General features: G+C 48.0%; 1 protein-coding gene and 1 pseudogene across 1 annotated transcript; one reads left to right on the forward strand and one right to left on the reverse strand.

The window, feature by feature from the left end:
• Positions 1–2,206: 2,206 nt before the first annotated feature.
• Positions 2,207–19,999, forward strand: TUBB4A (tubulin beta 4A class IVa). Its single transcript, XM_028711745.2, has 4 exons — positions 2,207–2,365; positions 13,587–13,695; positions 15,258–15,368; positions 18,208–19,999. The coding sequence occupies exons 1-4, from the start codon at positions 2,309–2,311 to the stop codon at positions 19,263–19,265; spliced, it is 1,335 nt and encodes a 444-aa protein (XP_028567578.1). The 5' UTR covers positions 2,207–2,308; the 3' UTR covers positions 19,266–19,999.
• Positions 15,800–16,331, reverse strand: LOC114587478 (large ribosomal subunit protein eL21 pseudogene; annotated as a pseudogene).
• Positions 20,000–21,991: the final 1,992 nt, after the last annotated feature.

The raw sequence follows: 21,991 nt of genomic DNA on the forward strand, positions 1-21,991 counted from the left end.
GGCGTGCATTTGCAACACTGGAGAACACGGCTCAGGAACACGGCCTAGACTGTCACTGCCATTACAAGTCTTTTCCTCTTTAACGGCCAACGCAGGTGGGCAAAGTCCAGCATCTTGGCAGCATCCTGCTCATGCTGTGCGTCCTCAAAGATCCATAGGAAACAGCATCACAGTGCCTCTGAGCTCAATTAGGGGTGCTTTTCCTGCTCCCCTAGCCCCCCCCCCCGTGCCCCAGCACCATGTCAGTTTGCATTTCTTAGTGCAGAAAGTATCGATCTGATCTTTCCTATTCTAATTAATTCAAGAGGGTTCTGGAAGCTTCTGTGTGTGGAAGTAACAAGCCGAAGGTTCATGATGTTTGGGTTATTCCTTCGGAGAAGCTGAGTAAGTACAGCTGGCTTAAACTGGTCACCTCTTCTGTCAAGGTCATGCTGACTGTAATAATAGCAGACCAGTATAAAGTAAGCAAGGGGACGCAGGTGGCGCTGTGGGTAAAACCACAGTGCCTAGGACTTGCCGATCGTATGGTCGGCGGTTCAAATCCCCGCGACGGGGTGAGCTCCTGTCTTTCGGTCCCAGCTCCTGCCCACCTAGCAGTTCGAAAGCACCCTTAAAAAGTGCAAGTAGATAAATAGGTACCGCTTTATAGCGGGAAGGTAAATGGCGTTCCGTGTGCTGCGCTGGTGCAGGCTCGCCAGAGCAGCGATGTCACGCTGGCCACGTGACCCGGAAGTGTCTCCGGACAGCGCTGGCCCCTGGCCTCTTGAGTGAGATGAGCGCACAACCCTAGAGTCTGACAAGACTGGCCCGTACGGGCAGGGGTACCTTTACCTTTTTTTATAAAGTAAGCAGCACATAAGTGGCACACAAAACGCTACCAAACCATTCTACGTTCTAAATCTTATATTAATAATCCAAAAATTGAGAGAGCTATGTACAAGATCTACTACAGAAGCCACAAACAGAAAACTCATTCAAATTGTGTCAAAAAGGAAGATTCAGTCTTTAAAGTTCCTTTAGCCAGGCTCCTGTAGAGATCAACAAAAGTAAGTTTGATCAAACGAAGTGTCGGCAATGTGGCGCTCAAGGGTTAGATATCAACGAGGATAAGTTTGATCAAACGAAGAGTCGGTGATGTTACGCACAAGAGTTAGACAGGGTGCTGGCATTTGTCACCTGTTTCACCTATTTAGAGTCTCGGGCTTCTTCAGTAAGTTCTCTCACGATTTTGATACATTTATAAACATTCAACTTCATATGCTAAGTTCTTTCTCGACTTGAGCATTTATTCATTTACTAAGACTGTAATAATAGGCCAGAAGGAGCCTGGGATTCACTTTCTTTCTGTCTCTCTTTCCTTCTGTGTGATGTTCTGTAGATAGCATGCCAAGTGTTAAAGCTTGGTCTTATTATATATATATATTTAATTAATGTTTATTACTTTTACAACAATTTAAACAAAAAAGAAAAAGCACAGAAAAAACAATACATTACAATACAAAGAAACACTAAAACATTAAACTAACAAGACAAAACAAAAACAGTTTAAAAACACATCAAAGCAAAAAAGAAAAAAGAAAAAAAGATTTCCCCCCAATATCTTATCTTTCTTTCTTTCACATATTTCCACGACCTCCTCACACCTCCCTTTTTGTATTCCACATCTATTAATTATTTCAGCAATTCCTTTCCATCTTCCCCTGTTTTCTATCCTATAATTATCTTAACACATTTTAACCTTATTTTTCCTTTAATACTCTATAAATCTATTTATACAGTACTTAATTCCTTATAACATTTCTACTAAAGCCCTTATTATAAGTAGTTGTAGGTTTAAGTTAAGTCTGCAGCAACTGGATTTCTTATGGACAGTGCCAGTCCTGAATGTATTGGATTTGTGACCATTGCTCTGCTGGATGAAATACAATTGCCTCTGGTCTATTTTGGGGGGATCCCGCAACGTGTTTAAGTATTTGCTCTGCTAACTATACGTTGGGAATTCTGCTCTGCATCAGTATTGAGTAGAATTACAGGACGCACCGCGCCAGGACACAGAAGAGGCCAAGCGCTCGGGCGTCTTGGTAACGCGGCCGCAGCCGGGCGGGCTGACAGGCGAGGGAGGCGGGGAGGATCGGCGGCGTCGACGGGCAGCTCCGGCCCATGCGCAGTGACGGGCGCCTGCCCTTCCCTCCCCCGCCGGGCCCCATTTAAGGCGCGCGAGCGCAGCGGCCAGAGGGAGAGAAGCGCGAAGGAGCGGCGAGACGAGGATCGGAGTCCCTGCGCAGCGTCCAGCCACCGCCACAAGACCATGAGGGAGATCGTGCACCTGCAGGCCGGCCAGTGCGGCAACCAGATCGGGGCCAAGGTTAGGGCACGGGGCAGGGGCACGGGGACCAGGGGGTGGGGGAACTGGGGCCAGGTTCCGATTGCCCCCCAACCCGGCCATGGGGCCTCCTGGATCTCGGGGCGGGCGGACGGACCCCCCGAAAAGGGCGCTCGGACCCTTCGCCCCCTTCCCAGCTGGGCGGAGGCGCATCGGCTGGTCTCCTCTTCCGCGATCTCGGCGCCTTTTTCCTGGGCGGCCTGGCGCGCGCCATGCGGTGGGGTGGGGGTAAGGAAAACTTAAATCTGGAGGGGGGTCCTCCAGTTTTCCCTACCCACCCCCGTGGGGAATTGTAGCTCGGCGGCTTCCCGGTGGCGGCTCCTTGCCGGATCGTGCCAGGAGCGCAGGGTGGGGACCCGGGAACGATGACGAAGCGCTTGGCTCCGTGCGCCACGGAGAGAGCGGCTGCCTCGGTTGCGCCCAACCGATCGCGCGTCTGGCGCTGCCTTTGCGCGCCTTGTTTTCCCGCGCGCGTGTGTGTGTGTGTGGCGGGGCTGCGGATCTCTGCATTGCGGCCGCCAACATGGCTTCCGCCCGTAGCCGCTTACGAAGGCATCTGGAGGGGGGCGATCTCCTCCGGGATCTTCGCCCCCTTCCTCTCCTGCGCCGCAGACGGATTCCCAGGCGGGGTTCTCCGTCGCTGGTGGAAGGCTAGACACCCCCTTCCCTCCTCCGTGAGATTTTGGCGCAGTCTGGTTAGGTCTGGAGGGAGGGCGAGGCTTGGCCGAGCTGCCCTGCTGCCACCCAGCCGTTGAAGAGATGTGTCTTTTTGATTTGATCGCTTCATCGATCTCCCGCCTTTCCTCCAAAAGATGGTCAAGGCGACCTTTTGGCGTCGTCCAGTTTAGTGGGACAGCGCTGGGAAGCCTGGAGACGTTTCCCAAAGGAACGCGTGGCACAAGATTCTCTCTCCCTAACATGGATGCAGACGGAACCCGAACATGCTGTATAATGCTGCGTGAGAATGCAGCAGGATCAACATGTGCCAAGCACACTGCGGTGTGGACGCTGTGCAGCAACAGGGGAATGAGAACCGTGTCAGGACTCTGCCCGGTGCAAAGCAGAATCAAACAGAAAGCATTCTGTGCTCCCAGGGATGGGGGAACTTATGTTCCCCTGGATGTTGCTAGACTCTTCACCTCCATCAGTCACGGCCAGCCAGGCCAATGGTCAGAGGCGATGGTGGTTGCAGTCAAACAACATCTGGATAGCACCAGGTTTCCATGCAGTGTAGGATGGGCACCCTTTGGATATGCTTATTGGGCTAAATTAGCACGCCTAAAATTGTCTGTTCTGTTTGGTTGTTTACTTAGGCCAGTTCCCATGGTGCTTGAGGGGAGGTGCTTTCTGATCTGTGTCATGACAGCCTCCATTATGGCCAGAAGTATATTGGAATTCATTTATTTTTTAATTATTATTTTGGGATTTTTACATACATTATATTATCTCCTTCCAATTTTTAAATTTCCTGTACAGTTTTCCCTCCTCCCCCCCCCGCCATCCATTGGAAGGGTTCAAACAATTATCCTCAGCCACGGGCATAGCCTCTTTAGTTTCCACTGAATGTCTTTTGTTCCAGTAGTTTCTATCCATTGAAGATAGGGGTTCCATCTGTTCCTTATCGTGGTGGACTTGACCTTCCACGTTGTTTCCTGTGACGTTACTGCGACAATGCCCGACTGAATAAGTTCAAAGAAATAACTATTCCATGCCTCTACTGTCCATTTCTCTCTATCTTTCCAACCTAAAACTATCGTTGCCTTTCCGGCTAATAGCATAGCTTTGAAAGTAAACTGGCCCCCTTTCTCTATAGCCGTTTTCCCAAGTATACCCATTGCCATTAAATTAAAGTCTATTGAAAGCTTCACTATAAACAGTTCATTAACAGTTCATTTAGGATTTTATTCCAGAAGAAGTATATTGGAATTAACCATCCCTCATGTCTTGGCCTGAACTTGGTTGAAAGGAACGCAGTTGGCCAACTAGTCCCATCATTTAGCATTGGAAGATGTCTGTCGCAACTGCAAATTGCCTTAAACCCCTCTGAATTGATACTGTTTCTCTTCTGTTAACCGGCACCCACAAACTGCAGGTTTACCAAACCCTCAGAAAGGAATTCCTCCCCACCTTTCTCAGACGGAGAGAGGAAGTAGGTTAGAAATGAAACACACCTTTCCACCCTGACCCTCAGAAGGGCTCCACCCTTGTTAGTGGTAACACAAAGGTTGCCATCAAAAGCAAGAGTTATTTGTGGAGAGGTGGGTGAGCCTTCAGGTTCTCATGTGGGAGAGCTGCTGATAGTTCCCTTTCTACAAGGCTTTTATTTGCTTTATGAGGAAAATGCATAGGAGGGAGAGTCCTTGCTGCTAAACCAGCTTTCCTTGTAGACTTAATTAAGATACGCTGAGGTCTAACTAAAACACACACATACACCACTCACACACCAAAACAAATCTCACTACAGCCAACCAAAGACAACCAACTACACCCTAGGTCGCCCCCAACCTCTCTCACTGCCAAAGAAATACCACAAGCGAATAGTAAGAGAACCCACACAAGTGACGCTGACACAAAACCTCACACATAACACTAAGTAGAAGAATTGCCCCTCCCCTCTTCCCCCCTTTTCTTCCTAACCTAACCCTGTATGCAACAGTGTCTCACAACAAATGAAACTGATCTGTAGAAAAAGCAACTTGAAAAAAGAGACAATGCATGTATTTTTGTAAATTAAGAGATCTTTATTAAAAAATATTTTTTTAAAGAAAACACAGGTGGTTAACCTATGAGGATGGCAGGCAGAAGCTTAAATAACTGAAAGCTGCTTCATGCAAAGTAGTTCTCCACACAGCAAGCTAAAAATTGGGGAGAAGGGCTCTGGCCTTGTCTTCTATAAGGAGAAGCTTTCCATCAGGCACACCCCCACCTGCAATCAGAAATGGTATGGCCCAGACACCAGTTTATAACTTAAATGAGAGTCAGACCTGAGTCACCATTGCAAAGCTCACTTTTCTTCCATTTGAGAGATCGACAAGGGAGGGATCAATCTTTGACTCATCCAGAGTTTCTTCACTTGTTAGCCCTCCAGGGGAAGATCGTGCCAGGGCAATTGCTTCTTGGGCTATGTGCCCGGGCCTCTCATCAACATGGCTATCCCAAGTCCTGGTGACTTTCTTCACTAAGAATGGCTGCTGAACTAGGCTGGCAGCTGTTCTACTGCAATGCCCTTTGAAGATTATGCTGTAGCTCTCCTGACACACACACAAAAATCAGCTTCTCTCCCTCCCTGCCTTAAACATCTGTCTGGTTTTCATGGCTGGACCTGGTGGGGATCTGAAGGCATTAATAAACCCAGAGCTCAAAGACTTATCTGCTCAGCATGCTGGGATGAACGCAAACATGTGCCCATGTAGAATTGATGCATTCTTGGGACAGCAGATTCATCTTGACCTCTAGGCTCAATGCAGCTGTAGCAGCAGAAGGTGGGGCTCTGATAGCGCCACGGGTTTCACGTTGCATTGATGTGTCTCCCTTTACCTCTATACACACACACACACACACACACACACACACACACACACACACACTGTGCTCATAGGGCACTCAGGAGCGATTCTGCACAGAGCCAAGCTGGCTTAAATAGTAGTCTCACCCTTTATGGTAATGAGATCTGGCTTGCTCTCTCCTCACATAACGTACCTCCTGCAGAACAAAGGCAGCAGCTGTGCTCCCAGGCTGGTTTTCAGTGTGCAGGGGCATGCTGCTCCTTGGGAGAAGTCTTGTGTGCTCACCTCTTCCCATTGGGTGGTAACTTTTTTTTTTTAATGGGCTTGGCCTGAAGCATGCAAAATGGGAAGTGGCTGCCTGCTCAAGATGGAAGGCCCCTCTTCATTTTAAGGCACGGCCACATGGAGAAGAAGCTGCCAGCTAGAACTGGCTGTTTGTTTGAGGGACCAAGTGCAGAATGGAAAGCTAGGTGTTCCAGTGCTGATCTGGGAAATGCATGGCCCTCATTTACAGCAGCAAAGTTTCAAGAGCCGTTGCGCGTGCAGGCAGGGTGCTGGAGAATGGGTGTGTTCTCTTTGAACACGTCACTGGAGCCTGTGAAGCTCCAGCCTTTTCCTGCAGCCGGGCGAAGCCTGTCAGCCATCTTTGCTGTCAGCCTCTCCAGCACACCAGCCTCTTGGGCTAGAAGCCTCCTCGCTCTCCTCGCTGGATTTATGACTGCAGCGCTTGTGTCTCCCTACTGGTCCGGCTGCTTTCTTGGGTGTGTGTGCGTGCTTGCACAGGGGGGTGGCGTTAAAGAGTGCACCAACGTCTCTGTCCACCCTTGTGGACTCTCCTTCAAGCTCTCCCCCACCCTCGGGCTTTTACAGGCATTGGGTATAAATAGAATCTGCCACTCATAGTGCTGCGGTTCCTGCAGCAGCGTGAGGGAAGCAAAGACTGACAGAGCGACTCCATTTTAGAGCTGTGCACAGTGCTCTGTCTGCAAGGGGGAGGAGGGAGGGGGTATGATACGATTTCAGGCAGTGGGCTCCCTATTTGTATGCTGCTCTGCCGGGGAGATCTACTCTTTTAAGCCTCTCAGACTTAAGTGATAACAGCTTATTCCCAGAGCAGGTTTTGCTGCCTAAGGGAAGGGCAAACATGCAGTGGGAGAGATTTTGGGGAGCAAGTGTGAGCCCAGGGGGTTCTGTCCCAATCTCTTGAGGAGGTGGCCTTCATAATATTAATATAGTATATCAGGGTGTAAAGAGCATGTCCGTTGTCATTGTTGCAGCAACTGTGTATGGTGGGTCTGCATTTCAGATGGGAACTAAGGGGGTTTGGTGCACAGATCTAGTTACAGGCAGGTAGCCGTGTTGGTCTGCAGTAGTCGAAACAAAATTTTTAAAAATCCTTCCAGCAGCACCTTAGAGACCAACTTAGTTATTGGTATGAGCTTTCGGTATCTGAAGAAGTGTGCATGCACACGAAAGCTCATACCAATAACTAACTTAGTTGATCTCTAAGGTGTTACTGAGGGACGCAGGTGGCGCTGTGAGTAAAAGCCTCAGCACATAGGGCTTGCCGATCGAAATGTCGGCGGTTCGAATCCCCGCGGCGGGGTGTGCTCCCGTTGTTCGGTCCCAGCACCTGCCAACCTAGCAGTTCGAAAGCACTCCCGGGTGCAAGTAGATAAATAGGGACCGCTTACTAGCAGGAAGGTAAACGGTGTTTCCGTGTGCGGCTCTGGCTTGCCAGAGCAGCGATGTCACGCTGGCCACGTGACCCAGAAGTGTCTTCGGACAGCGCTGGCCCCTGGCCTCTTGAGTGAGATGGGCGCACAACCCCAGAGTCTGTCAAGACTGGCCCGTACGGGCAGGGGTACCTTTACCTTTACCTTAAGGTGTTACTGGAATGATTTTTTTTTTTTTTGTTTGGTGCACAGAGTGAGTGTAGACTTGTTTAAGCCACTTAGTGAAGTCACGGCAAAGAGATTTCCTAGTAGTTCACAGTTCAGTCTTATACCACTGTAATGCTCCCTAGGTTGGGTGGGAGTCAGGAAGGCTGTTTTGAGAGCCACCTGCTCCCTGCAGCTACCATATATCTAAACACCTGTTGTGAACCTGGTGCCAGCACAATTTTGGGCCTTCCCTTTACAGTCTGCTTGTCCCTTAAGTCAGGATGGGGGGAACATGTGGCCCTCCAGATATTCCTGGCCTCCCATCATCCCCGACTACTGGTCATGCTAACTGGGGCTGATGGGGGGTTGAGGCTCCAACAGCATCTGGAGGGCCGCAGGTTCCCTTCTCTACCTTGGGCACCCCAGGGCCATGTTGGTCCTGTTATCTCCACCGCCCCATCACTGCAGCTAAAAGTGTAGCATGCCAGCATTGGCCAGTTCCCTTCTGCCTCTTTGGTAACCTGGTTTCTACAAATTGCTTGCTGACAGCTGCCACCCTTTGCCCTTTCATGGGAGGCCCAAGAGAATTTGCGGGAAAGAAAGGAGGGTAGCTTCTCTCTCTTTCCACTGGGCTTTTGCAGAAGGTGGATGCAGCAAGGCTCTGCTTGCAGCTTCTGAAAAATCCTGACGCTAAACACCTCTTCATTTCCCAAGGTCTCTGTGTGCCACAGGACTCAAGGAAGGGAGGTGCTGATGGCAACCACAAATAAGCCAAGCCAAAAATCTGGGGGGATAGAAGGGGGGAGGAAAATAGTGAATAGAGATCCCAAAGCTTAGAGTCTGTTTCCAAAGCACTGCCTCAGTGGGGAATGTCTGCTGCAGGAACTCTTTTGAAATGAACCAGCAGTGCTCTTGCACAGCTCCCATTCATTTCATTAGAGCTTGTGCCTCATCATTAATTTTCAGCCTTTGGTGCCGAAATATTTGGATGGGCATGAGTATAGCAGACTTGAAGAGTGGCAAAGAGCACTCACTCCATCCCTGTTGACTTCTGAACCACTTTTGCCTCTGATTAAATCTGGCTGCTCTGGCAGCTGGAGCCTATCAGAACCCGGTGCTTGGGAACATGTTGCAAAAAGGTGGCCTTAGGTGTACATTCTTGCCTGACCTTTTACCTGCTCTCCCCCCCCCCCCGCCGCCCCCCCCCCCGCATTTGCCTCCTTGTCGACTGTCTCTTATCAGGTGTATGCTGTGACCCTCATATGGTGGGTGCCACTGCTGAAGGACAGCTAGGAATCCTCCTAAATCCTGTATATCTTGGATTTACATGCCCTCCCCCATTAAAGCAGAATATCTGAGTTTGGGTTGTATTCCCAGTATCAAATGTCTGGGCACCTAGTATACATAATTCCACTATTTCAAAACATACAAGTGTTTCTTACCTAGCTCCTGCAACAGTGGACAGGTATCTTCCTTGCCTAGTTATTATTTCCCACTCACCATTCCATCCACCCTGCTTTGCCCATTCCAGTTAGGATTTGGAGACAGGATCCATATTTTCATGGAAGTGCTCCTGGGATTTCTCCCACACTTGTTGGCTGTAGTGCAGCCAGCATCAAGGAATCCTAACACAGCATCAGGCCTGGCTAGAGAAGGTCACTGCAGTATTTCTCTGCTGCAAGTTGTGGAAGTTTGAAATGTTTTTTGTGCCTAAACTGATGTCAAGGGAGGGTAGGGGCAATGTTTAATTTCTAAAAGGAAAGGTAGAGAGCCATGGAAGGATGCCCTGTTCCTTAACGCCGTGTGTGTTGTGGACAGGCCTGTAAAACAGTTCATTATTATGATCGCTGCATTGAAAACTCTTAGGGAGGTCTTCCATGGGCTTGGCAGTGAGGATATCCTTTGAAAAACAACCAGGTTTTGTAGTGAAGTGGTCTGCGACCAGTGCTGGATTTACGTATAAGCTAAACAAGCTATAGCTTAGGGCCCCACTCTTGGGGCCCCCCAAAATATTTAGGGGGGGGGGACCTGAATGTTCATTTCCAAAATATAAGATAAAAAAACAAATAAAATAAAACCTACATACAGCAACAGTGTTTTGTGTTGTGTAGGCTCCTATGATGTAAGTAATGGGCCCCGCCTGCTAGCCTGCTCCCTAAAATATCACTGGTTTGCTTATTTCTATATATAGGGTGCCTACATTCTGCATGGACTGGTTGCGTGGCAACATGGGCAAATGACTTTAGATACCTATTAGGTCCATAAATCGCCATATAGCATATACAGAGGGTACCTCTACTTACGCACACCTCTGGTTACGTATCCTTTGGGATACGCACGTGGCAAACCCGGAAGTATTTTTCCGGGTTTCGCCACGCACGCATGCACAGAAGCACTCTACCATGCCACGCACATGCACAGAACAAGTACCTTCGGTTGCAAAAACCTCAGGATCCAACCGGAGCTCCAGAACGGATCCCATCCACATACGGAGGTACCACTGTGTTCAACACAAAAAACAGCGACAATTTGTTGTTGACAAAGGACAGCTGAACGTATAAAGGGCCCCATTACCTTCAGTAGCTTAGGGCCTCATCAAACCTAAATCCGGCCCTGGCTGTGATGTTATTTCTTAAAAGGGTTCAGTGCAATAGTAATGGTTCCTCACTTTCTCCTAAGACTGGGGAATGGGGACCTGTGGCTCGCCAGAGGTTGTCCCTAGCAGTTGACTGATGGGAATTGTGATCCAAAACTTGAGGGCCGTTGGTTCTACATCCCTGCCATGCAACTGACTTAAAATGTGTTAAGGGCACTAACAGGTCGCACCTATTCGCAGCCTCAAAAATCTTGCAAGCTGAAGCTCACGCTGAGCAGGAAGTGCATAGAGCCAACATGTGCAACCCCTTTTCTAATTGGCTCCTTGGGGGCTCACAGCTGACTTACAAACCTGGGTGGCTTCTCATGACACAATGAATGGGCTTTGTGAAGCGGTTGCGTTGGTACCAGATGGTGGTGACCTGATCCCTCAGTTCAAATGACAACTTGTTGAGTTTCCACAATGGGGTTGCTTCCTTAGTTGCAGTGTTAAATCACGGGTGTGGTTTCTGCAGTCAAATCATGTATCTAAAACACAGCACGAGACTGTGTGTGTTATGTTACTCTGTTGCTATAGTTCATTGTACGTGTTACTTAGCAATACAATGTGTCTGCCTTATGTAAAAAAAAAAAAAAAAAACCACACACACAACATTATTGGTGGCCGCTCTCCCATGTTCAGGTCTCTCTCTTTTATAACATTTTATTAATTTTCCAAAAATAAAACAGTAACAGTGTCAAATCAAAACAAAACAAAATAACTCCCCCCTAGTCCCTTCCTTGGTTCCATTGTTTATGAATGCACTGCATGTCCATTGTAAAGTTACAAACCATTTTATTACTTATTATCCATTCAAAGTTAAATTACAAGTACTATTAAAACCCTGCCAATGTATTAACCTGAGTACATTGCTTTTGAATATATGCAATAAACTCCTTCCAATCTTCCTTAAATTTGTTATCGTCTCTTCCTCTTAGTTTTATTGTCAATTTTGCCATTTCAGCATATTCCATTAATTTAACTTGCCAGTGTTCTTTAGCTGGGACACATTTCCATTGCTGTACTAATAATAGTCGTACGGCCTCAGGTCTCTCAATCAGATGCAGTTGTAGGCAGCTCTTATGCTACCAACATTTGGTCCCAACACTCAGGGAAGAATGTGCTATACAGGGGAACAGGAAGCTGCCTCATACTTTCTCAGACCATCAGCAACACTGACTGACTGTAGTTCTCCAGTGTTTAGGATTGGGCTCTTAGCCAGCTATATGCTGGGAGGTACCAGGAATTGAACCCGGCACCTTCTGCATGCTGCGCTTTGGTCCCTCTCTAAAGTCAGACTGTATCACTTTCAATATACATATGGGTGGTTGTTTGGAAGTGTTTCCATATCTAGAGTCTCTCGCAGGTGGAAGCCTAACTTGTGAAGGAGACAAGCAATTCTAGAAGCATCCTTCTTGGCGTACTAGACTTCTACATGCAAAGATACTTTGTTGTGGGCCCTTCAAAGGAATGCCTTCCCATTCTAGTAGTGCTGCAATCTCACAAGGGCTATACCATACACCTCCCTGCACGACCAGGTGACACGGGAGTGGCTAGGAAAGCTGGTTTGGAAGTGGTGGCAGGCAGCAAAGTTAATTATTGGATGGAAGCCTGTGAAATCTGCCCTGTTCCTTGCTGTTGTCCTCTTCAAGATGTCCTTTAAGAAAAGCTGCACCTTTTCCTCTCTAACTGGAGTGTGCAGTTTTCAGGCTTTGGGGAAGTGTTCGGGTGTTCTTGGGGTCCCATGTGACAGCACAAGTCTGCCCCGCTAGGCCCAACCACCACCCTGAATTAAACATACCTAGTTCCTCACTGCCATCTCCAGCCACCATGTTTCCCTTGCAAAATCCCTCTAAAGGAGTGGGATAGGCTGAGAAATGGTGACTGGCTCAGGGTCACCCAGTGAGTGAGACATTTGAACCACGGGGCAAACAGAATCCAAGGGTGCGCCTTCTAGAACCTCTCCCCAAACCTTCTTGTTCTTTGCAAAGCGGTCTCTGACAGACAAGCTTATGTAGAAAGCATTCCTTGAGAGTAGAACGTAGAATGGCAGACAAAATTAATGGACTATGCAGAACTAGATAAAATGACAGGAAGGATTTGAAACCTGCGGGACCAGAGATTTGCAGAAGATTGGAAAAAATATATGAACTATTTGAAGAGCATCTGTAATCAACAAATTATGTTAGTAGGACTACAAGAAGTTTTGTAAGGAAAAATATATGAAATATGGCAAAATAGAGAAAGAAGAGAGATTAGTTATGAGATTTAAAGGTAATAGTGAAAGTAAGAAATGTATATTAAGTGATTAGATTGGAAAATTTTCAGATGTGATTGATGGAAGTCCAAAAATATTGTATATAAGATGTAAAAGTATGTTTAATTATTTGAAAATGATATGTTAAAAAAATAATATATGAGAGTAGAACGTTTGGAAACCACCATGTGCTGAATCGCTTTGCCAGTTTGCTTCTCCCTGAAGCTGAATGTCTTCTGTCGCCCAAGTTCCTTTGGAGGTCAGAGCTTGTTGAATGAAGAGCAATCAATACCCTCGATTGGCTGCTGCTTGAGATAATGGGTAGCAAATCCAATACACACCGACTGGTGAAATGATCTGAAGTAGGGGGTGATGCTGATACCTGGTCTACCCTCCTCGGAGGTATCTCAGTTCATTTCTCTCTTGCAATGGATACTACTGGCAGCTAACTGCAGCTGGGACGAAACACATCCCCTTGCAATGATAGCCTGCCCGTGAGACTGATGAGGGGAGGCATTTGTGTGACTGGAGCTGCTTGACTGCTGCAGGGATGGGAAATCTGTGCCTTCAAAATGCTGTTGTATCTCAGCTTCCCTCGGCCCCCACTCTTTGGCCTTGCTGGCTGGGGCTGATGGGAGATGAAGTCCAGCAACCTCTGGTGGGCCACAGTCCCCCTTCTCTGTTCCAGTGCACAAGGTGGTAAAACCCAAATGTTCCTCCCCATGTTAGCACAGGGGCCCAATGCACTGGGAAGAAACCACTCACTTCCCACTGAAATGAATGAGAACTGAAGTGTTTTAAAGGCCACCTGAAATCTGCCACTTGCTACTCTGTCTCACAAGAGACCAGGCTAGACCTGGTTTTCAGAAGGGTCCTCTTAATGTTGTATCCCCCTTTTCTTTCCTTTTTTCACCTTCTACAGTTCTGGGAAGTCATCAGTGATGAGCACGGCATAGATCCCACCGGCACCTACCACGGAGACAGCGACTTGCAGTTGGAGAGGATCAATGTCTACTACAATGAGGCCTCAGGTTTGTTCCTGCAGCACTGCTGTCCATTTCAGAGTTCACAATTCTTTCCTTGTCTCTTTCCACGCTCCTCAGTGCTGCCCAAGCTCCTCTGTATGATCAGCTACTTTCTCTGCATTCCCTCTTGCCTTTCACAGATCAGGGATGGGGAAATTGTGACCTTCCAGATGTTGCTGCATTCCAGGTCTTCTTGGCCCCAGACAGCACAGCCCAGGGTGGGAGTTGTAATCACACAACTGCAGGAGAGTCACAGGTTCCCCATCCTGTCATACATAGAAAGTGACAGTCCTGACTTTTCCAATTCTTGGCTAACATTTGCCATTTTAAGAGCAGAAGTGCAGTGTTCAGAGTGTCATCTCTGTGGTGCTGTACCCTGCTTTGACAGGCCCTATATATGGTTGTGTTCAGTTTGTGACTAGGCTATAGTCGACAGTTTGAATCCATGCAATGGAGTGAGCTCCTGTTGCTCTGTCCCAGCTTCTGCCAACCTAGCAGTTCAAAAGCACACCAGTGCAAGTAGATAAATAGGTACCAATGCGGCGGGAACGTAAATGGCGTTTCCATGTGCCCTGGCTTCCATCACAGTGTCCTGTTGCGCCAGAAGTGGTTTAGTCATGCTGGCCACATGACCCAGAAAGCTGTCTGTGGACAAACGTTGGCTCCCTCGACCTGAGAAGCGACATGAGCACCACAACCCCATAGTCAAGCTTGACTGGACTTAACCGTCCAGGGGTCTTTTACCTTTTTGCCTTTGCTAAAATTCAGTTGATGTGGCTCTCACTCAGATCTGTTGTCTCTTCTAATTAAGCCTTGGTCTGCTGTTTTCTCTCCCCCAGCCCCCATACGAAAGCGCTTTGCTATATTCTATAAGTTGACCTCCATCTAATCCTTTTCTGTTGACCTAGTGGTGCCTGATCTCTCTATCCCTATGTATCCCAAGTGTGGATCATAATAGACTTGAGAGTGGGGACTGAGATGGAAGGTGCCTAGACTGAACTAAATCAGTGAGTCTGGTGTCACCAGCAAATGGGATCTGCTGGCTCTCAGAAGAGACTCCTGGCTTTCTCCATGGGATCAGTCCCTGGCATGGGACTGTGATGAGGAATGAGTGCCTGTGGCAGCTGTCGCCAACTGTTTCTGGAATTGCTGCAAAATCTCTGTGGAAGGGACCTAGCGGTTTTTGTGGGATGGTGGTGGTGGCAACCCTCCCTGCAGAAGTGTCTCAAAAGTATTTCTTCTCTTTGTTGGAGAACCCAGAGGATGGTTAAGACCTAGAGGCAGGTCTGCTACTGAAGTGAAGCTACCTAGGCCCTGTAAGCTGCCCAAGGAGCTACCGCTGTGAGCTCTTGGAGTAGACATGGGGAGCCTTGCTAGGTACCACATACCATGGGGAGATATTGCTGGACTTCGACCCCTACCAGTCCCAGCAAGCCCACTAGTGTGCTCCCATCTTTTGAACTGGGTGATTTGCTCAACATGAGCTGGTCAGATTAAATGCTGGTATATCTGTTGAGAGAGTGGATTCTTAAACCCTTCTAAAAGCTTTTTTCCTTCTCTCCATTCAGGTGGCAAGTACGTGCCCAGAGCTGTCTTGGTCGACCTGGAACCTGGCACCATGGACTCGGTCAGGTCCGGCCCTTTTGGGCAGATATTCAGGCCTGATAACTTTGTCTTTGGTAAGGAACTGTTGTGGAGGAGCATCGCTGAGCTGCAGTTGCAAATGTTGCCCAGTCAAGCTAAAGGATGTTGGGGGTGGGAAGAGCTGTAATTGATCACAGGAGCTCAAACCTGAGGCACTTGGACTGTGATCTGCTGCCCACATAGGCAAACGGGGCTGTAGGTCCATGGCAGAGTGTCTGCTTGGCATTTAGAAAGTCCCTGGCATTTCCAGGTGGACTTAGAGACTTCTGCCTGAAATCCTGAAGACAATTCAGACCTAGAAGGTCCAGTGTTGTGTCTTCCAATGGACATGGTGGGAGTGGAGAAAGAATTGTCGGTAGCTGGGTGATGAAGCAGGAAATAGTGTTGGGCTTGGGCGATCCAGGTTCAAATCTCTGTTCAGCCTTGACATTCAAGAGTCGCCCAAGGGACTATCTTTTTTCCCCAAGTCCTCAACATGGTATTTTATTTTGTTCACATACACTATTCCATAAACTCATATGGAACTGGTTCCAGCAGCTCTGGCTCCTTGCCATTGTTTCTCACAAAGCGGGCTTCTCTTGGAGGAGCAGGCTGGCGTTTTAGTTCAAACCAAATTCCCTTTTCCTTTCTTTCTTTTTTTCTGTCTTTCATTTTCTTTCACACGCTGCAAGAAGCTGTCTCTGCTCTTTGAGTGCTTAATATGCTCAATTCGCACATTAATTCTCTTGGCCAGAATCTTGCCCTTAACTTTCTTTTTCACAATAATGCCCACAGAATGCTGGGTAATGTTGTATACCCTTCCTGTCTTGCCATGGTAACGTGTGGGGCATGTCTTTCTGAATTGTGCCCATGCCCTTTATGTCAACAATATCACCCTTCTTATAGATGCGCATGTAGGTAGCGAGAGGGACCACACCATGTTTGCAAAAGGGTCTTCAGAACATGTAACGTGTCCCCCTCTTCCCCTTGGTGTTGGGCATCTTGACGGTTTCCTGTAAGATGGCGTCCGAGGCCAAAAGGCCCAAGGGGACCATCTTGAGATCCATCGTGTGACCTCCCTTCTAGGAGGGTGGGGTGGGGGTACACATGAATTAGTTTCATGTCGCAATACCTGGAACCAAATGAAAAAGCCCAAAGTGGCACCAATTCAAGCTCTGGGGGAACTGCTCATGCCCAGGGTGCCTTCTAAGCAGGTATAACCTTATTTGCTATGTCCCAAGTTAAAAACGGCATTTGCATGATGTAGCATGCATTATGTAAAAGCAATTCTTAATTAAATTGCCCCCACTGTGTGTGTGAGAGAGAGGGAGGGAGGGAGGCCTGGAGGAAAGAGCCAGAATGAGCTAGCAACCGCTTTTGGCTATCTCTGTACTACTTTTTGTTCCACAAGCACAGGCATGTATGTTCTGAGTGTGCTGACGGAAGCTGCTCCCTCCTTACTTGACACATGCAAAACTTGGAAGTTTGACCTGGTTTACATTGTGGGGAGGAGGAGGAGGAATGCTCCAGAATGGAGCTTGGGGAAGGGTTGGGGAACTGGGGAATAGCAACAGCGTTCTATAATGCAGAAACTCAGCTTTTATTACACCTACCGGCTCCTGCGATGTACAGATGGTCAGATATAATGTAAATCAGTGGGGTAAGGGGGGATTGAAATAGCAACATTTGGGCATGAGGATTATTCGAGGGAAAGGTTCTTTGCAGTTAAAAAAAAATGCTTGTGGAGAATAAGGAGATCAATGTTTTGTGCACAAACTCTTGCTTGGCTTAGTTCCTAGTTCTGTAAATGTAATTCTAAAGCAGCAGGGCTTTCGTTTTTTTAAGGTTCTTACTTTTTGCAAGAGATAATTATTCTTAGCAAAAGCAAATGATAGGAAGCCACGAAGGAGCAGTTAGTCATGCAGGGCACGAAAACACCGCACCCCAAGTACAGGAATGTTTTACGTAAGCTGCCTGCAGTTCTCCAAAACATAAGGGCTAGGAACCCGCTACTTAAATTATGGTGGAGATTTCTCATCAAAACTGGATCTGTATGCACAAACTGTTACGTAATGTACTTACACAACAGTTATTAGTGGTCCCTGGGAGCCTGGAAAAGATGGCTTTGATACTTTAGACTGCAATCCTAGCTCCACTTACCTGGGAGTAAGCTGCATTGAATTCAGTAGGACTATAGACATGATAAGGATTGCAACTGTTAAGTTACCTGATACTACCTTACATTGAGGCTTCAGGTATGTCACCCAAAGGTGACAGGAGTGGTCTGTAAGCTTTGGGCCGAGCTGAAATAGTGGGAGTGAGAGGTCAGTTCTGAAGTGTTTTTGTTCCCCATGAATGGGGGCACCTCTTTGGGTCACTATTCAGGGGGCAATGTAAAACAAGAGTCGAATGGATACAGGTAGGTAGCCGTGTTGGTCTGACGCAGTCAAAATAAATAAATGAATGAATGTCCTGTAGCACCTCAGAGACCAACTAAGTTTGTTCTGGGTATAAGCTTTCGTGTGCATGCACACTTCTTCAGATACACTGAAACAGAAGTCACCAGACCCTTATATATAGTGGGAGGGTGGGGTATTTCTAAGAAGGGTAGTAGGAGATGGGTGATTGGTTCAATGGGTATGGTAAGCCTGTTGACTGCAATTAGCCCTACAGGAAAAAGCAAGGGATAGTATGCAGAGGGCCAAAAATAGCTTTAGCATGTGTAATGAGACATGAATCCAATATCTCTAATCAGACCAGGTCTCCATAGTTTTCAGTTTAGTAATAAGAGTCAAATGGTTTGCCTTCTTAAAAGAGACCATGTTGTTCAGAAGAGGCCAGTAACGAGGTGATGACCTTTAACCCCCCACTCCCGACTTTCTCCCTGCTGCTCAGGTCAAAGTGGTGCTGGGAATAACTGGGCCAAAGGCCACTACACGGAAGGAGCTGAGCTGGTGGACTCTGTCCTAGATGTGGTCAGGAAGGAAGCCGAGAGCTGTGACTGTCTCCAGGGGTTCCAGCTCACCCACTCGCTAGGCGGGGGCACTGGATCAGGGATGGGGACCCTGCTGATCAGCAAGATCCGCGAGGAATACCCCGACCGCATCATGAACACCTTCAGCGTGGTGCCATCACCCAAGGTTTCGGACACAGTGGTGGAGCCTTACAACGCCACTCTCTCAGTCCACCAGTTGGTGGAGAACACAGACGAGACCTACTGCATTGACAATGAGGCTCTGTATGACATCTGCTTCCGTACCCTAAAGCTCACCACTCCCACTTACGGAGACCTCAACCACTTGGTGTCCGCCACCATGAGCGGCGTCACCACCTGCCTCCGTTTCCCCGGCCAGCTCAACGCTGACCTCCGCAAGTTGGCCGTCAACATGGTGCCCTTCCCTCGCCTTCACTTCTTCATGCCCGGCTTCGCCCCCCTGACCAGCCGCGGCAGCCAGCAGTACCGGGCCTTGACCGTGCCCGAGCTCACGCAGCAGATGTTTGACGCAAAGAACATGATGGCAGCCTGCGACCCACGTCACGGCCGCTACCTAACGGTCGCGGCTGTCTTCCGCGGCAGGATGTCCATGAAGGAGGTGGACGAGCAGATGCTGAACGTCCAGAATAAGAACAGCAGCTACTTTGTGGAATGGATCCCCAACAACGTCAAGACGGCGGTTTGCGACATCCCGCCCCGCGGCCTCAAGATGGCCGCCACCTTCATCGGCAACAGCACGGCCATCCAAGAGCTCTTCAAGCGCATCTCCGAGCAGTTCACAGCCATGTTCCGCCGCAAGGCTTTCCTCCACTGGTACACAGGCGAGGGCATGGATGAGATGGAGTTCACAGAGGCCGAGAGCAACATGAACGACCTGGTCTCAGAGTACCAGCAGTACCAAGATGCTACTGCTGAAGAAGGGGAGTTTGAAGAGGAGGCAGAAGAAGAAGTAGCATGAAGATCTCCTCCTTCTCCTTCCCCCTTGACTCCTCCTTCTTCCCACCAGTCTTCTGAACCAATGGACCATACTGCTTGCGCTGGCATAGACTTGAGCATTCTAGGCCAGGGCTGGGGAGACAACGGCCTTCCAGCCACTGTTGGACTTCACCTCCCATCTTTCCTGACCATTGGCCAAGCCGGCTAGGGTCGATGGGAGTTGCGAGTCCAGCAATACCTGGCGGGCCGCCGTTTCCCCATCCCTGCTCCAGCCCAACCTAAAGCAATTAAAAGAGTTGTGAATTTAAGTCCTTCCCACCTACCCATTGCAAATGTTTAAAAGGAATGATGGCTGCAGAATTGGTGACGGGGTAGAGGCTTCAGAGTCGTGTGCAGGAATGGCAGTAAGTGGGTGATATGTCTAGCTATAAAGCACTATATTTTCTCAGCTGACCCCCACATCCCTTCTTACCTCTCTGCCCATCCTCCAAGGCACCTTTCCTGCTGCAATGTCTGTCCTTAGTGTTCTGTGGTCATGTGAGTTTTTTTGTTTCCGGAGATGAGTATGCACTAACTCGTAACTCGCATTGTTTATTTTCCATCCATGCTGGGCTTAAAGAAAAGATGAATGGAACTCAGGGGGGGTTGGTTTGAGGGGGGTGGGGCTCTGTCCTTTAGGGTGAAATGTAGTCCCCCTTTTGAGTGTTTGCTGTCAAAGCAGTTATGTCTCCATAATAAACTACTGAATAAGGATAACGGGCTAATGTGAATTATTGAACAGGTACTGTTGGGGGGCTTCCCCACTCCTAGGACCATCCATTCAGTCACCAGCAATACAGAGTCATGTGCAAGAAAAGAGATGGGAGAGGTTGGTGCAGTTCCAACTTATGTCCGATTGGTTTCAGCCTTGTGGTTTGGAAGCGGCCTTCATTTGTGTGCTTGCAAAAACCTGGACACTTGATGCAGAAATCTCAGAAGGTCATAGAACTGTGAAGTTGGAAGAGACCCTAAGGATCACCTAGTCAAGCATTAAGTGTCTCCCCCTGCCACACACAAGCAGCTCTTTCCCAGCTCAGGACTATCTCTTCCCCATATGAACTGACTTGGACTCTCCATTCGTCATCTGAGACCCTTCTTCATGTGCCGCCTCCACAAGAGGTTTGGAGAGTAGCAACATGATGTAGGGCCTTTTCTGCAGTGGCTCCCTGTTTGTGGAATGCTCTCCCCAGGGAGGTTTGTCTGCTGCTTTCATTGTACACCTTCAGGCGCCACAAAAATGTTCCTCTTCAACCAGGCTAATTTATATTCTATGGCAGGCATAGGCAAACACAGCCCTCCAGATGTTTTTGGAACTACAACTCCCATCATCCCTAGCTAACAGGACCAGTGGTGAGGGATGATGGGAATTGTAGTCCCAAAACATCTGGAGGGCCGAGTTTGCCTATGCCTGTGCTTACGGCCTTTTCAATGTGTTTCTGGGAGTGGAGGACATTGTTTTGTTTTGGGCTTTGTTTTAACTATTTGTTTTGTCCTTTTACCCTGTATTTTTTGTCTTATGAACCTCCCCGAGACCTTCAAATGAAAGGCGGTGTATAAATTTAATAAAGAATGAAAAAATAATTTCCCCTCAAGCCCTTTTGATGGAAATCCACAGAACTGATGAGCTCCATTTCGTGCCACCGCTGCTAGGAACCAATAGGAGTATGACCTGGTTTTGGGGTGGTTCCATTTCACACGCATGTGGATATGGGGGTTGGAATAGCCTACAGCAAAAGAAGGGTGAGGAAACTCTCAGGGTGTGGGACAAACAGGTTCAGGGGCTACAGGTTCAGTTAGTAGAACAGGCTTCCCTTCCTTGTTTTCACTACCTGTCCAATATGAGTAATTCGTTGGGAGCTCCTAGTTGATGATTACACAGACAATAAGATCTTTACTCTGCATCAATTGCTACTTAGTTGGGTTGCTCACTGGAAGACTACCGCCAAAAACGGATCAAGATATCCAGAGTAGTTTGTATCCTGTTGCATTTCTGTGGCAGTGCAAGGGGGAAATTAGCAGGGGTGTGTGTGCAGAGTTTGGCCTTCATTTATAAAGCACAGAGAAGTTGTTCTTCCAAAGGTGTATTTGAACATGTGAGGTAAGCACTACCTGTGGGACTCTTTGGGAGGCAGAAGAATTGCTCAATGAGACAGCTGGGGAGCAGTAGGTAGGAGCCCAAACTCTGTTGCTTCCCTTTAATAGAAGTTAAGAGAAATTCTAAGCCCTTGGCACACACTGTCATTTGTAGGAACACAGAATGTGGATCGCCACCCTGTCGGATTGTGTTCCTGGGTGGGGACGACTGTCCCTGTAAGGCAGGGGTCAGCAAACCTTTTCAGCAGGGGGCCGGTCCACTGTCCCTCAGACCTTTTGGGGGGGCAGACTATATTTTGAAAAAAAGAATGAACAAATTTCTATGCCCCACAAATAACCCAGAGATGCATTTTAAATAAAAGCACACATTCTTCTCATGTAAAAACACGCTGATTCCCGGACCGTCCGTGGGCTGGATTTAGAAGCCAATTGGACCGGCCCCTGGGCCTTACTTTGCCTACCCATTATGGAATATGCAGAAATGGCAAAACTTACTCGAAAAATAGTCAATCAAGACAACAGACTTTTTAATAAAAGAATGGAAATGGTTTATTGAATATTTACAAATAAACTGCAAACAGATAAGAACACTGGCAGGATTCTTGTAATAACTTG

Source organism: Podarcis muralis, chromosome 17 (genome assembly GCF_964188315.1).
Source record: "Podarcis muralis chromosome 17, rPodMur119.hap1.1, whole genome shotgun sequence".
Taxonomy (NCBI): domain Eukaryota; kingdom Metazoa; phylum Chordata; class Lepidosauria; order Squamata; family Lacertidae; genus Podarcis; species Podarcis muralis.

Coding starts and splice junctions, on each gene's coding strand:
- TUBB4A (XM_028711745.2), top strand. CDS start 2,309: ATGAGGGAGATCGTGCACCTGCAGGCCGGCCAGTGCGGCAACCAGATC. Junction 2,366..13,586: donor GCAACCAGATCGGGGCCAAG/GTTAGGGCACGG, acceptor CACCTTCTACAG/TTCTGGGAAGTCATCAGTGA. Junction 15,369..18,207: donor GCCTGATAACTTTGTCTTTG/GTAAGGAACTGT, acceptor CCTGCTGCTCAG/GTCAAAGTGGTGCTGGGAAT.